General features: G+C 42.0%; 1 protein-coding gene across 1 annotated transcript; it reads right to left on the bottom strand.

Annotated features, from left to right (window-relative positions):
* Positions 1-4500: 4500 nt before the first annotated feature.
* On the bottom strand, positions 4501-9116 carry LOC115363724 (ornithine decarboxylase-like). Its single transcript, XM_030057992.1, has 8 exons — positions 9015-9116; positions 8704-8877; positions 8340-8512; positions 8039-8255; positions 7046-7129; positions 5632-5805; positions 5235-5345; positions 4501-4734 (listed from the first exon to the last, which is right to left on the bottom strand). The coding sequence occupies exons 1-8, from the start codon at positions 9114-9116 to the stop codon at positions 4501-4503; spliced, it is 1269 nt and encodes a 422-aa protein (XP_029913852.1).
* Positions 9117-12790: the final 3674 nt, after the last annotated feature.

Genomic DNA, 12790 nt, shown 5'->3' on the forward strand with positions numbered 1-12790 from the left:
TCAGGCGGCCACCTGGTCAGGTGTGCCGGGTCTGACAGGTGAGCGGCCGATGCCGCGGCCGACTGGCACCGCGGTAGGAGTAGTAACATGGAAGGGCGTAAGCCAGTAATTTTGCGTAGGGCAGCAACATAGGTAGAACCGCCACTGGGCCCGGTTTCGCAGACAAGGCTCACATCAAGCCAGGAGCAGGCCTAAGTCAGACTAGTAAAGCTAGGTCATTTAAGTGGCTTGCATGAGTGTGGCTTACATTTGTCTTAGTTAGTCCCAGACGGTGGAGTCCTGAGGGCTATTCCATGAAAGCAGCTAAAGAAAGCTGCGCTTACGTGATATAGCCTGGCTTGAATTAGCGTCAACTTTCACTAAAGCCTCAACCCGTTCCACTAACGCGACTCAGCCGCGTCAAGTCAACGCTAATTCTAGCCACGTTTGAACAAGCCTCAAGTGCGCGTGTTCACGGGGCACATAAGCAGCCCAGAACAGTCGATTGTCGAAACAAAGATACAACATCTCAAAAGGAGGGGAAAAGGAGAGCCTCGACATTTTCAGCGGCGGAGCAGACACTGCTGATGGAACTGAAGAATATAGGGAAATCATCACAAACAGGGCCGGCTTTTGGCATAGGCGGTATAGGCAATTGCCTAGGGCGCCATCTGCTGGAGGGGCGCCGCTAGTGGCCAGAGGGGCGCCGGAAGCAGAATTGTTGACCGGCGCGACACCTTCGGGATATGGAAATCAAAAAACTGGAGAAGGAAGTAGGCTAAGTAGCCTATAAATTTAAACACAACAGAAAGCCATGGTTTGGACTGTATTTAATGCTTTCATTCTTTGTCTTCACAGCTTGAACAAAATGATGATTATTGAGTTTGTTTTGTTGTTGTTTTTTTTAATGGTTAATAGGCTAAATGATTTCAAAACTTAGGAATTTATATTATATATGAAATTATAGGTAGGCTACATGTAAAAATCCAAATATAAAGGGATCATTCAAAAAGTGGGATGACCATGAATCCAATTGGGATTAACTGAAATATGTGTTCTTACGTCCCTCACCTATGTCAACTAACCTATTGGCTTCGGGCAGAATAGAGGCGGATCATCGCAAATTGCGGGTGGGAAATAAAATAAGACGTCTTTTTTTTTATTTAACCTCATGTTCTTTTCAACCCTTTTATGTTCAACGCTTGTTGCATTTGATGTATGACTTGTGCTATATGAATAAAATTTGATTGAGTAATTGATTGTTTATTCGGTTAATTTCGGAGACTGACAGTGATAACACATGATTTTCATTACGTTTATTTTTATTAAGTAAACACGTACATTCATGCTTGGTCACATTGTGGGAAATAGGCTAAGTCTGAATTTATATTTCCGAACACGGACATGGTGCTACATAATTAAATTTGAACTTAATTAAATTGAATATGTGATGCCGGGGCAACAATATAGACGTGACAGAGCCGTCATTTGGGGGTCTGTTTGCGTCTGTCGGACATTCTCTGACAGCAGCTGAGCTAAGCTTGGCTGTAAGCCGCCACGGAGCAGGCTAGTTCTGCTGACTAAGTTGCCATGGTTATTGAGCTGCAACTCATATAAACCACTTTGATGGAACGGAACTCCCACTTAAATTAGCGAGGCTCATCGAAATAAGCCAGGCTATCCCGTTAGCCAGCTTGATGGAATAGGCCCCAGGAGTAAGCTCAAATGAAAACACCTCATCAGCCTAAGTGGGAGCACAGCCTGTTAGCCTAATGGTGCTCATGAAAACCTGGAATGGACCTGAGGACAGCTTTGCTGGAGGGAATTTTGACACCAAATGATGGCTGAAGCTAAAAGAACACGCTCAAAGAACTATACTGAGTATGAAAAAACTCTACTTAAACAAATTGTGTGAAATCATGCTTTTACTGAAAGTAAAGGCCATACTGCTGCTATTGAACATAAGAAGAGGCTTGGGCTGCCATTTGCAGTGAATTCAATGCAAATGAAAATGTAACCACAAGAACAGTACAGCAACTGCAGGTGAGACATGTCTGTTATGATCTGTATATCACAGATGTCATATAGTTTTGTGACATTGTTTATATTGAATGATATCTGCCTTCATAGACTCTGTGGAAGAACATCAAATTAGATTTGGAAAAAAGGAATGCAGAGGCCAGAAGAGAGAGATTTACTACGGGTGGTGGACCCCCACCAAGTAAAGACAAGACCGATGAATTGGCTGACTTGTTGACTGGAGTAATAGAGGACCAGCAACCTCTGGATGGTATACCAGATGTTGACCATTTGGACAGTGGACATGAAGAACTGAGCGCACAATGAAGAGTCGTGGAAAATCCTTGAATCATGTGTTGCTCCTTTCCAACGGGCAACAATGTTTGAAAACTCTAAATTGGGAGTGCACACAGCCTGAACATTGATGGAAAATCAGTTCTTACGGTTCCTGTACTCCTCAGCATCAGGAGTTGATGGACACTTGATTTCAACATGACATCCATCTATACAGCCAGTCACTCCTGGGAAGTTTCCATATTCGTAGAATCACACTTTATAGTTGGCTTGCTCAGCAGCATCAGGGAACATAATGTACAGATTTCTCAGTTCACAGATTGCACCGCAGACATTGTGAAGTATTCTGCACACTGTTGCTTCACTGACACCACACAAATCACCAGTTTCACGATGAAACGTTCCAGATGCCAAGAGTCTCAAAGTGATCAGAACTTGGAGAGAACTGGGTCCAGGCCTTCCTCTTTGAGACATGGAGGAAAGTCTGGGCTCAAGCAAAGTAATTATCTCCAGCACATCTTCTTTGTAAATACAAAAGCGGTCTCGGAAAGTTATTTCATCAAACTGATTCAATGGATCACTCCGATCCATGAGAATTTGTCTGGCTGGCCTCTGTAGTGAATACTGGTCTTCATTTAGATAACCCAAATACTCCATGCTCCCAAACCATCTGTGCTCCCTTTCACAAAAAGTACTAAGCCCAAGTTAAACCTGCCCCTTTGCAGGATTAATACAAACTTCAGTTTAGTCCTAGAGTAGCTCTAATCCACCCTCTTGCAACTGGCTTTGTTTAATCCAGAACAGACTAAATCTATGACTATTTTAAGATAAGTCTGTGCAAGTGACTTAAAGTTAAGACAGCTCAAACAGCATTTTAGTCTGGGACTAAGCTTAAGCCTTGTCTGCGAAACCAGGCCAAAGTGACCTAAGTGAACGTGTGTGTGTGTGTGTGTGTGTGTAACTCATAAACTGAATTAAACTGAATGAATCCAGTCGAGCTGCCTCTCGTCCACCTCAGCTCTGTTTTCCCTTCAGAAATAAAAGAGAAAGACCAGCAGAGAAAACAGTGGGCGCTGATGATTAATCAAGGACTTTGCCCCCAGCCACCCCCTAACAGCGCCACCTGTCTGCAGCACAGCAACAAGCAGACTGCACGGCATCAGGCCCAGACACTGAAGCCGACTCGATTACAACTTAAAACAGGAGATGCAAGGCGAGGCACGTTTTATTTGTACGGCAGAAGCGCTGCGATTCAGTGTGCTTTACACTAAACATAAAAGCAACACACGGCAATAAAACTACATTTAAATACAATTAAAACGATTAAAAAGTAACAAAAAGCAAAAACAGAATAAGATCAATAAAACAGGGCAGTAAAAGTTCATAGTGTTCAGAGTTTGTTCCAGCAGGAGAACTGAACGCCGCCTCTTCATGTATGTTCTGAGGATCAGAAACGTCTTTTAACACGTAAATGACCGACACAGCATCATCATGTGCCCTCATACTGACATCCCATAATAAACAAACAACAAAAACCATGGAGAAATAATTTCATTCTTCACTGATTGAGCTCTCGTCCAAGGAATAACAATAAACACATAAAGATGAAAGAGATGAAAAGACAAACTCTCTGTTTTCCTGGACATTTTGACATTTTGACATTTTATTCTCTTCTGCTTGATGTCATTGCCCTCAGTTATTTTGGACTCCAAATAAAGACATTTATGAAGACATATAAAGAAAAGAAAAATCACATTTATTAATGTGAGATATTTTTGTAAAAAAAAAAAAAAAGGTCCATAGCCTAATAATTATTTTGATTTTTTTTAGCCATTTTTTTTAGCCTGAGCTATTAAACAGTTGCCATAAAATTCAAATTCTTCAAAACTAAAGTATTTATTGAAACTTCTGACAAAATTTAAAGAAAAACTTATATGAGTTTTTTTTTTTTTTTTTTTTTTTTTTGTAGTGTTTGATACATCTGGAAATTTATTGTGCACAACATGCTTTTTTAAACAAACACACAACATTTTTAACCCCTTAAACTCTGAGCTTCCTCTAACATTTTCCTCAAGTGATTTCATACATGGGATATTTTTTTCCCCAGTGTTGGACAACACGGTCATACATGTTAGGGTTGGGGTTATAATCCCATGTCCTGTGTGAGCTGAAGCTGCGGGGCGGCGACGCTCTGCAGGCCACGAGGCTTCAGCCACTCAAGGCTCTCCAGGTCTCCGGCGTCACCACAGAGAAGACGGTTGCTCTTTCGAAGCCGTTGAAGTTGGAGGACACGGAGAGCGTGTAGGCACCCGTGGCGTCCATGAGGAGCCACTCCCCCACCTGCAGCTCCGGCAGCAGGCAGCTGTCAGTCAGCCGGTCCATGCTGTCGCAGGTCGGACCCCAGATCACAGAGCGGTACCTCCGCTCGCCTCCGCCAACCGCCTGTGATGCATACACACACACACACACACACACACACACACACACAAAATGACATCCACATGGTTCACCATAGTTCCTTCTGTGAAAAAAGCCATAAGAGATTAACTTTAAACCTTATAAATGTTTTGAAGGGCAAAAATCTTGAGACCAAACAATGTTTGAGATTTTACTGAACAGATCATACTGATGATGACACATGGCAGGTGTTCACATTGTACAGTCTTTTAGTGGGCATTTCCTAATTTCATCCAGCAGAGGGTGTGAACACTGGGAGTATTACAGAGTGCTGTGATTCATGTAGCCTGTATGTCATCATCCAGATGTTCATGAACTTATTTATTTGACTGTGTGGTTTCAAACGGGACGGCTTCTTGATCAGCTGATGTGGCTGAATGTTGAAGGCAGGTGTTGTGACCTGAGTTGTGTTTATCTGAATTCATGACACGCCCCTGCCTGCACCATGATTTACATGAAGGGTAGGTGTGGTGTTGGTGTTTTACCCTCTGGGGGTAGAGAGAAACGCTGCCAAACTCAGGATGGTTGATGAAGAACCTCAGGGAGCCGTACAGGCCGTCATTAACGTAGTACATCATCACGATATCAGGATCACCCTCTGGAAAAAACACACACAAGATACTGAAATTACCACTGGATCCATCGTGCACTGGCTTGACAAATAACCACCCACAAAACCAAACAAATAAATAAGTTCCACTTTTCTGTGGTATTCCCTTTTGTTAACATCTGTCCAGTTAAATTAAGTTTCACAGCTTTGCAGCACAGATGAGCTGAAGCTCCCAATGGCTTGCAAGAACAACGTGATCTGCAACGTTTTAAAAGCTGCCAGCTTATCAAACAAGACAAGGAGGTGTTTTCATTCGTTTCCATGGTGAGAACAGCATCTTTACCGTTGTGCTCAGCTGCGTCCTCCATGGTGACTGTTTTGGCGAAGACGTTCACTGCCAGAGTGAAGGCGGTCTCCATGAAGTACCGTCCTGGTTCAGCAATAATCTGCACCCCACAGTCGGGGGGGAAGAACTCGTCCAAGGCCACGTTGATGCACTCTGCGATCTAGGACAGCAGAGGCAGATAAATATGAGGCAAAACAGGAAGTGTTACAATTGTTAGACCACAAACAAGTGACCGAGGACAAGGCTCGCATGGACGTATGCGTACCTCAACTGTCCTCTGTGTAATTTTAGGAGCTACATGGAAATGAAATCACAACATCTGATCAGATTTTCACATTTCACATTAGACACATTTGTCTACCAAATAATGATGTAGCCACATTTAATAAATTATAATAAATGTTATTTATACAGAACCCTACTTAGGGGAATGGAGAGCCCTTTTCATCCCGTAACAACAGATGTCCCAGAGAGGGAAGGGACCGAAGACGGTCCAGGCTCGTCATGGGGAGTCGCTGCTCCACCGTCGGGGCTGTGCGGCTCAAACCGGGCTCGCCGGATCTGTTACTGTCTGCTGTGGATCATAGCTCAGACTTCAGCAACTTCGTCCAGTGGAGCGCTCAGCACGGGAAGTCCAATCGGCATGGACACAAAAAGCGAGCCATGACGATGAAGTGTCTCCAGCCAGCTTGTGTATGCTTCGCACCCGAAGCTTGTCTGGGGACTATTTACCCACAGCAAGAACCACAGAAACATGTATTGGCTGTTGCTCTCAGGTACAGTATAAGACCCTGCTGTTTTTGTAGGGCTGGTACTGTGGACATCAGCCCTGGCAAAAGTACCAGATAACTCAATGGGCAGCGGAAAAACAAAAAGTATGCAGTATTTCCAACAAGTCCTACAGCGACAATCTGGGGCTGAAAATTATGTCGTCCACCAGCCCACCCTAGAAATTAAATTTCAAATTATATAACAAAAACTATATGTTTTGTCCTGCAGGGATAGGAACACTTTATTGATCCCGGGAGAGAAACTGAGTATATTGGGATAAACTGGGATAAACTGGGATAAACTGGGATGGGAACCCACTGAAGCTGACAGCAGTGTCGGTGCTTCTGCAACATTAAAAAACACAAATAAAACAGGAGAAATGTGCCCCATCCCAGTGGCCTCCTTCAGCGGTCAGGATGGGACGGCTGATCAGCTGACACCTTCACCTGCCCTGGTTTTCTTTCATCCATTTTTGTTGGGCCAGCAGGCGAATAAACACACAAAGAGGCGCAAATGCTGTCCAGTTCTAAAATGCAACCACGAGGAGGACAAGGGCTTCCTCGGTGGCTGTTAACACCTTCCAGATGCTACTAGCAGTCACTGTAATTAAAAGGAAAGCTTTGCTGTACCTCTTCAAATTTCAGTGGAAAGTTGTCGCTCCCGGGGAAGCCTCCACCAATGTCCAGAAGACTCATCTGGAAGCCCATCTGGTTCTGCAAAGGAAAATTAAATGCAAAGATACTAACATGCCTGTGGAGGAAGGCACACAGTGTTGTGGTAAAATAATTTCTGAAAATATGAATATGTGTTCCCTGCAAGAAAACTGAAATTAAATTTACCCTTAACTCAGTTTTAGCCCAACCTGTGTGTGACACTAATGTCAGCATATGGAATGCACGTTGAAGTTTGAGTACCAAAGTAAAATGTACCAAAAAAAAAAAATCTAAAAACTGGAGAAAAGAAAGAAAAAGAAAAAAAAATGAAAAATTGTAAAATATTACTCAAAAAAATGAAATAAAAATGTGAGTATATATATATGTGTGTGTGTGTGTGTGTGTGTGTATATATATATATATATATATATATATATACACCATATATATATATATATATGTGTGTGTGTGTGTGTGTGTATATATATATATATATACGTGTGTGTGTGTATATATATATATATATATATATATATATATTCACATTTTTATTATATATATATATATATATATATATATATATATATAAAATCTCATTTTTAATTATATATTTTTATATTTAGAACTAAATTAAATTAATTAGAACTAAAAACTAAATTACAAGAAAATACCATTAAATCACCACAAAGTTACTCTCCAAAAATCAAATGCATAAAGCAGGGTTCACCAATCATGTGCCATGGAGGGCCGAGAGTCTGCAGGTTTTCATTCCAACCAAGACCTCCACCAGGTGATTTCACTGATTAGCTCCTCCTTTCTGATACAAGGTGAGGTGATCGGTGAAGTCACCTGGTGGAGGTCTTGGTTGGAATGAAAACCTGCAGCCTCTCGGCCTCCATGGCACATGATTGGTGACCCCTGGCATAAAGAAAGTTCCTGGGTGTCAAAGGGTTAATGTGGGTCACTCACTGCGGTGTTGAAAACGTGGCGGGCGTCTGCGATGGCCCGCCTGTACGCCCGGCTGTCGCTGCACATGCAGCCCACATGGAAGCTGACTCCCACCACATCCAGGCCCAGCTCCCCAGCCCGCCGCAGCAGCCCGCCGGCGGCTGCCGGTCGGGCCCCGAACTTCAGATTTAGCCTCCTCAGAGAGCTGGAGTCATCCACGGTGATGCGGAGCACCAGTCTGGACATTCACCACAAACTCATGTTCAGCTCAGGAGCTCACATCACCATCTGCCTTTATACGGGAATATATTCGGTCACTTACTTGGCACTGGGGTGACAGCGAGCGATTTTTGTGAGTTCGTCCTGGTTATCAAACGTCATCATGTGAACTCCACGGGCGCGGGCGTACTTGATGTGGGCCTCTGGTTTGGTTGTGTGGGCGTAAATGATCCTGTCTGGTGTCGCTCCGAGGGACAGAACCAGCTCGATCTCTGCCTGCAGGCGAGAAAACACGGGTTTGACATCACTACATAACATAAACCTCCACAGGAAATAGTGTAGGGAGTGAAAATCTGAATCATGACAGTGGATATTAGCCAAAAGCCTACCTAACCAGGGATTTAGTTTTAGCAGTTTTAGGGGTTTTTTTGTAGTTTTTTTGATGATCTAATTGTGGTGGCTGGTACCTTGCTGGCACAGTCGAACCCCGTGCCCAGAGCGCTCAGCGTCCTGATGACGGCTGGCGTGGTGTTGCACTTCACTGCATAGAAAGGTGTGACTCGAGGTAAGTTCTCAGACCAGGTGAGGTGTTTCTTGTACACATCGTCCAGGTCGGCCACATGGAAGGGCTCGCTGCAGTCCTGCACCAACAAAACACCGTAAACCTTTTGTTTTTGGTGAAAATGCAGCTCTCAGGGCTCGTTGCTGCTTCACCAAACTCTGATCGATTCTGTCGCTCTAGAGGAAGAGAAGGGGTTGACGGTACCGTGATACTTACCGCTAAACTGAGCTCGTCGATTTTTTTGTCTATAAATTCGCGGACGGTTCCTCCGTTCTCCAAAATGTTAATGTCATATCGCTTAGGGTCAAGAGCCGCCATGACTGGTGTTGGTAACCCGGCACGACACGGAGAACTAGACAAACACAAGTTAGTCAGTTTAGTGTGGAGCGTATTATTACAGCAGACAGTGACTATATGACTGTACAACAGCCCAGTTTGATGCATTCTTACAATAATTATACAATAATTTAAAAGTCAAACTACATGAAACTCAAAATAATAACATTCTCCATCATTACATGGTCACGATTTGGGTCGTTGTAGGGAGAAAAAAAATGGTAACACTTTACAATAAGAGTACAACAATTAACATTAGTTTACATTAGTTAATGCCATAATGGTTAATTAACTGTTAGTTAATGATTATTATGGCATTTACTAATGTTAATAATATCTACAATAACCCTTAAATAACATATAAATTAATACCTTAGCATGAACAGCATTAATAAATTATTCTTAGACACATTAGTTAACGGTTAGTTAACTGTTACTTCATGTTTATCACCTGTCACTTAATGTTTAATACAGCATTAACTAACATTAAGTATTGTACTGTTATTGTAAAGTGTTACCAAAAAAATTTAAGAATTGGGGGAGGAGGGGAATTATTCCAAGAAAAAAAAACTTCAAAATGAAAGTGGTAAAATTTATAAGAAAACCTAGAAAAGAGTTTATAAAGTCACAAATTTGTGAGAAAAATGTCAAATTCAGAGATAAAAGTTGAAAAAAAAATCACAAATTTGTGAGAAAAAATAGAAAATTCTCAGATAATAAGTCATACATTCATCAGAAAAAAATGTATATTCAATAAGATTAAAGTGGTAAAATTATGAGATAAAATATATTCATCTCAAAATTCTTCCAAAAATGTTTTTTTTTCCAGTAACCTGACACACATAAACTATTTTCCAAAATTAAATTTGATTAATCCTTCATGCATTCAAGCATCTCCGGCAGTCTTCCAGCCAGGCGAGAAGCTGGAAGCTGTCCTACAGATTCTCTCACAGAGCGGCACATCTGCCAGATGTTCAATACTCACACAAGACAGGGAGCTGCACTTCAGCCTGGAGGGCGAGACAGGATGCAGATGGCTACATCCCCGACTTTTTGTAGGTTCACTCTCGTCTCAGCCACACCCATTAAGACAGAAAAATGAAAAATTTCCCAGCACATATTTGCATACACACTAACTGGCACTTGGCCAGTTGGGACAAGCTGTCCCCAACTACGGGGTTTTAAGTCTGGTGTGTCTGAAGGTAGTCACAAACAGACCCACCCACCCACCCACCCACACACACACACAGGCACACACAACAAAACAATTCCACATCAAAATCCATTTCACATTCCTGTCCATGTAAGGCTCTGTCTTTCCACACCTGCTAATGACTTTGCTTCTCCTAATGATGTGGTTCTCTTACAAGAGGCTGCTGACGTGAAGGAGCAGGAGTCGTGGCTTTCTCATGGATCTAAATAAGCAAACACTCTTCGGGTCCACAACAACAGCTGCAACCTGGAGACGGGGTCGATGTGAGTGTCAACCACCGACTTCAAAGAGCAGCTTCTTCCAAATGGGGACGGGGCTTTGGTCCCCAGTTGGGACAAGCCGCCCCCAGTCACCGGGTTTAAGTCCGGTGTGTCTGATGGTAGTCGGAAAGGTAGTCAGACAGCCTCCTCCTGGTGGGCGTTGGCTCTCAGGCTGCTGAGGATGTTGGTGTGGTGATGTGCTTGTGTGCACTTGCTCTGCTTCTCCAGGTTTGTTTTTTTTAGCATAACCACACATATTGCTTATTCCAGCTCATTTAAAACCACAAAACCTTATTTACTGATCTCTGTACATCTGTGACTTTTGGATCAGGCGGATTTGATTTATGTTGAAAACCAGTTCAAAACCCATTCAAGCCACATTTAAATATCTTGAATATTAGGAGCTGAATCCTCAAAATGTGAAACTGAAACAACTGGGTGGGTTTATCTCCCAAAATGTTATGAGACAGAGACTATGTGTCATCTCAAACAGTTTTTTTTATTTTTTGGTTCATTCTTGTCTTAGTCACACCCATTAATGCATAAAAATTGAAACAAAACAAAAACAAAACCCAGGTACATACACACACACACACACACACACACACACACACACACACGTTTACTTACTTTGGGGAACATTACATAGACTTATATTAATTTCCTAGAAACACACCCTAACCGTAACCATAACAACTACATACCCAACCCTAACCAGCCAGTAATCACAAAAAATAAAAAATAATAAAAAAAAATAGCCTGTGCAAACTTTAAAAATAATTATGTGCTTTAGAAACCACTTAGAATTTTCCCTCTTTAATCCGTCAATTTATGTCATGCACAGGTGGTTACAGTTTTTTTCAATCGCTTTACCTCCTCTGTCAACTCAGAAACGCTGGTATCAAAACAGTTAATCCATCGGCCTAATGAGAGGCGCTCTTCCCAAAATAACACATTTTGTTTGCAAAAGGCTCTTACCATGACAAAACATTTCAGACATGCAGCAAAAGCACATTTTGTCAGCACCCAATACAACTTGCAGTCAAGCGACATAATCCAGCCACTCACTCACTTCATGCTCAACACCAAAATGCAACACACCCTTTTTACTCTGAGCAGGTTCAACCTTACTTTCTCCTGTGTGTATTGCAGTCATATTTTTGACAATTTACATAGTTACATATTGTAAAGCAAGTAGCAAAATCCAATATTTCCCTCAAACAACTCAACTTCTGCCCAAATGAGCAGATTCCTTAAATCAGCTCTACTGCACTGTAACACAGCTGACAGCAGAATACAAAATACAGCTGTCAGTTTGAACAAGGCTCTCCTGTGAGCTACACATTCAAATGTCAACTTACAGTAAAGAACTGCATCCAAACTCAGAAAGACTTTGAAGTGAAATTTTACTGTATTGATGGCAAAAACTGAAATAAAAAAAATTGAAAAAGTTGAAAAAAAAAAATACAGAATACAATTTATAGGCCCCTTTTTCTGTAGGTGCATACTGATTGATTGGTGAATGGTGATTGGTGGAAAGGGCAGTGATGCAGGTGCACTAGTAATTTCACGGTGATGCAGCTCATTTCTATCAGCTGTGAGCAGATGTTTTGCTTTTGACTACCAGAGTGAAGTCAGTGGAGTCAGGGCCATGTAAATGACACATGTGAGAAGTGTTGTGCAAAAGAGCATGAAAATGTGTGAATCCAATGAAAAGGTATGAACACATTTGCAAAAGTAAACTTCTGCTGTGGTTTGGAGGTGAAGATGACGACAAAGTGGATCCCAGTTTCATTAGACTGGAAAAAGCGATTGAAAAAAACTGTAATTTATTTTGATCAATCCAGATCCTAATCCTAACTGTTTCAAAATAAGATTACAATTGTATATTAGGCCTTAATCAAACCCGGCAATACCCCAAAAACAAAGCTTTGATCCTCAGTCACTCTTAAAACGAGGCCAAAACCATCCCTAATCCTAACCTCAAACTATTTGGTGTAGAATTGGACCCATAACCTGACCCCTAACTTACCCAGACTCAGACCTTTAATAACTCCTAAATGTGCTGAGACCAGTTAAAATACTAATTACCAACAATAGGTACAGCCAATCAGATAGCGGAAAGGGCCCCAATCCATTGCAACATTCAAAGGCTGGAGATAGGAAGTGAGTTCATAAAACTA

The sequence above is a fragment of the Myripristis murdjan genome, chromosome 8, assembly GCF_902150065.1.
Source record: "Myripristis murdjan chromosome 8, fMyrMur1.1, whole genome shotgun sequence".
Classification (NCBI taxonomy): Eukaryota; Metazoa; Chordata; class Actinopteri; order Holocentriformes; family Holocentridae; genus Myripristis; species Myripristis murdjan.

Bases quoted from the DNA above. Each gene is read 5' to 3' on its own strand.
- LOC115363724 (XM_030057992.1), bottom strand. From the start codon at position 9,116: ATGGCGGCTCTTGACCCTAAGCGATATGACATTAACATTTTGGAGAAC. The intron at 7,130-8,038 runs GTGAGTGACCCA...TTTCCTTTGCAG, and splicing joins GCCACGTTTTCAACACCGCA to AACCAGATGGGCTTCCAGAT. The intron at 4,735-5,234 runs GTAAAACACCAA...TATGCATCACAG, and splicing joins TTTCTCTCTACCCCCAGAGG to GCGGTTGGCGGAGGCGAGCG.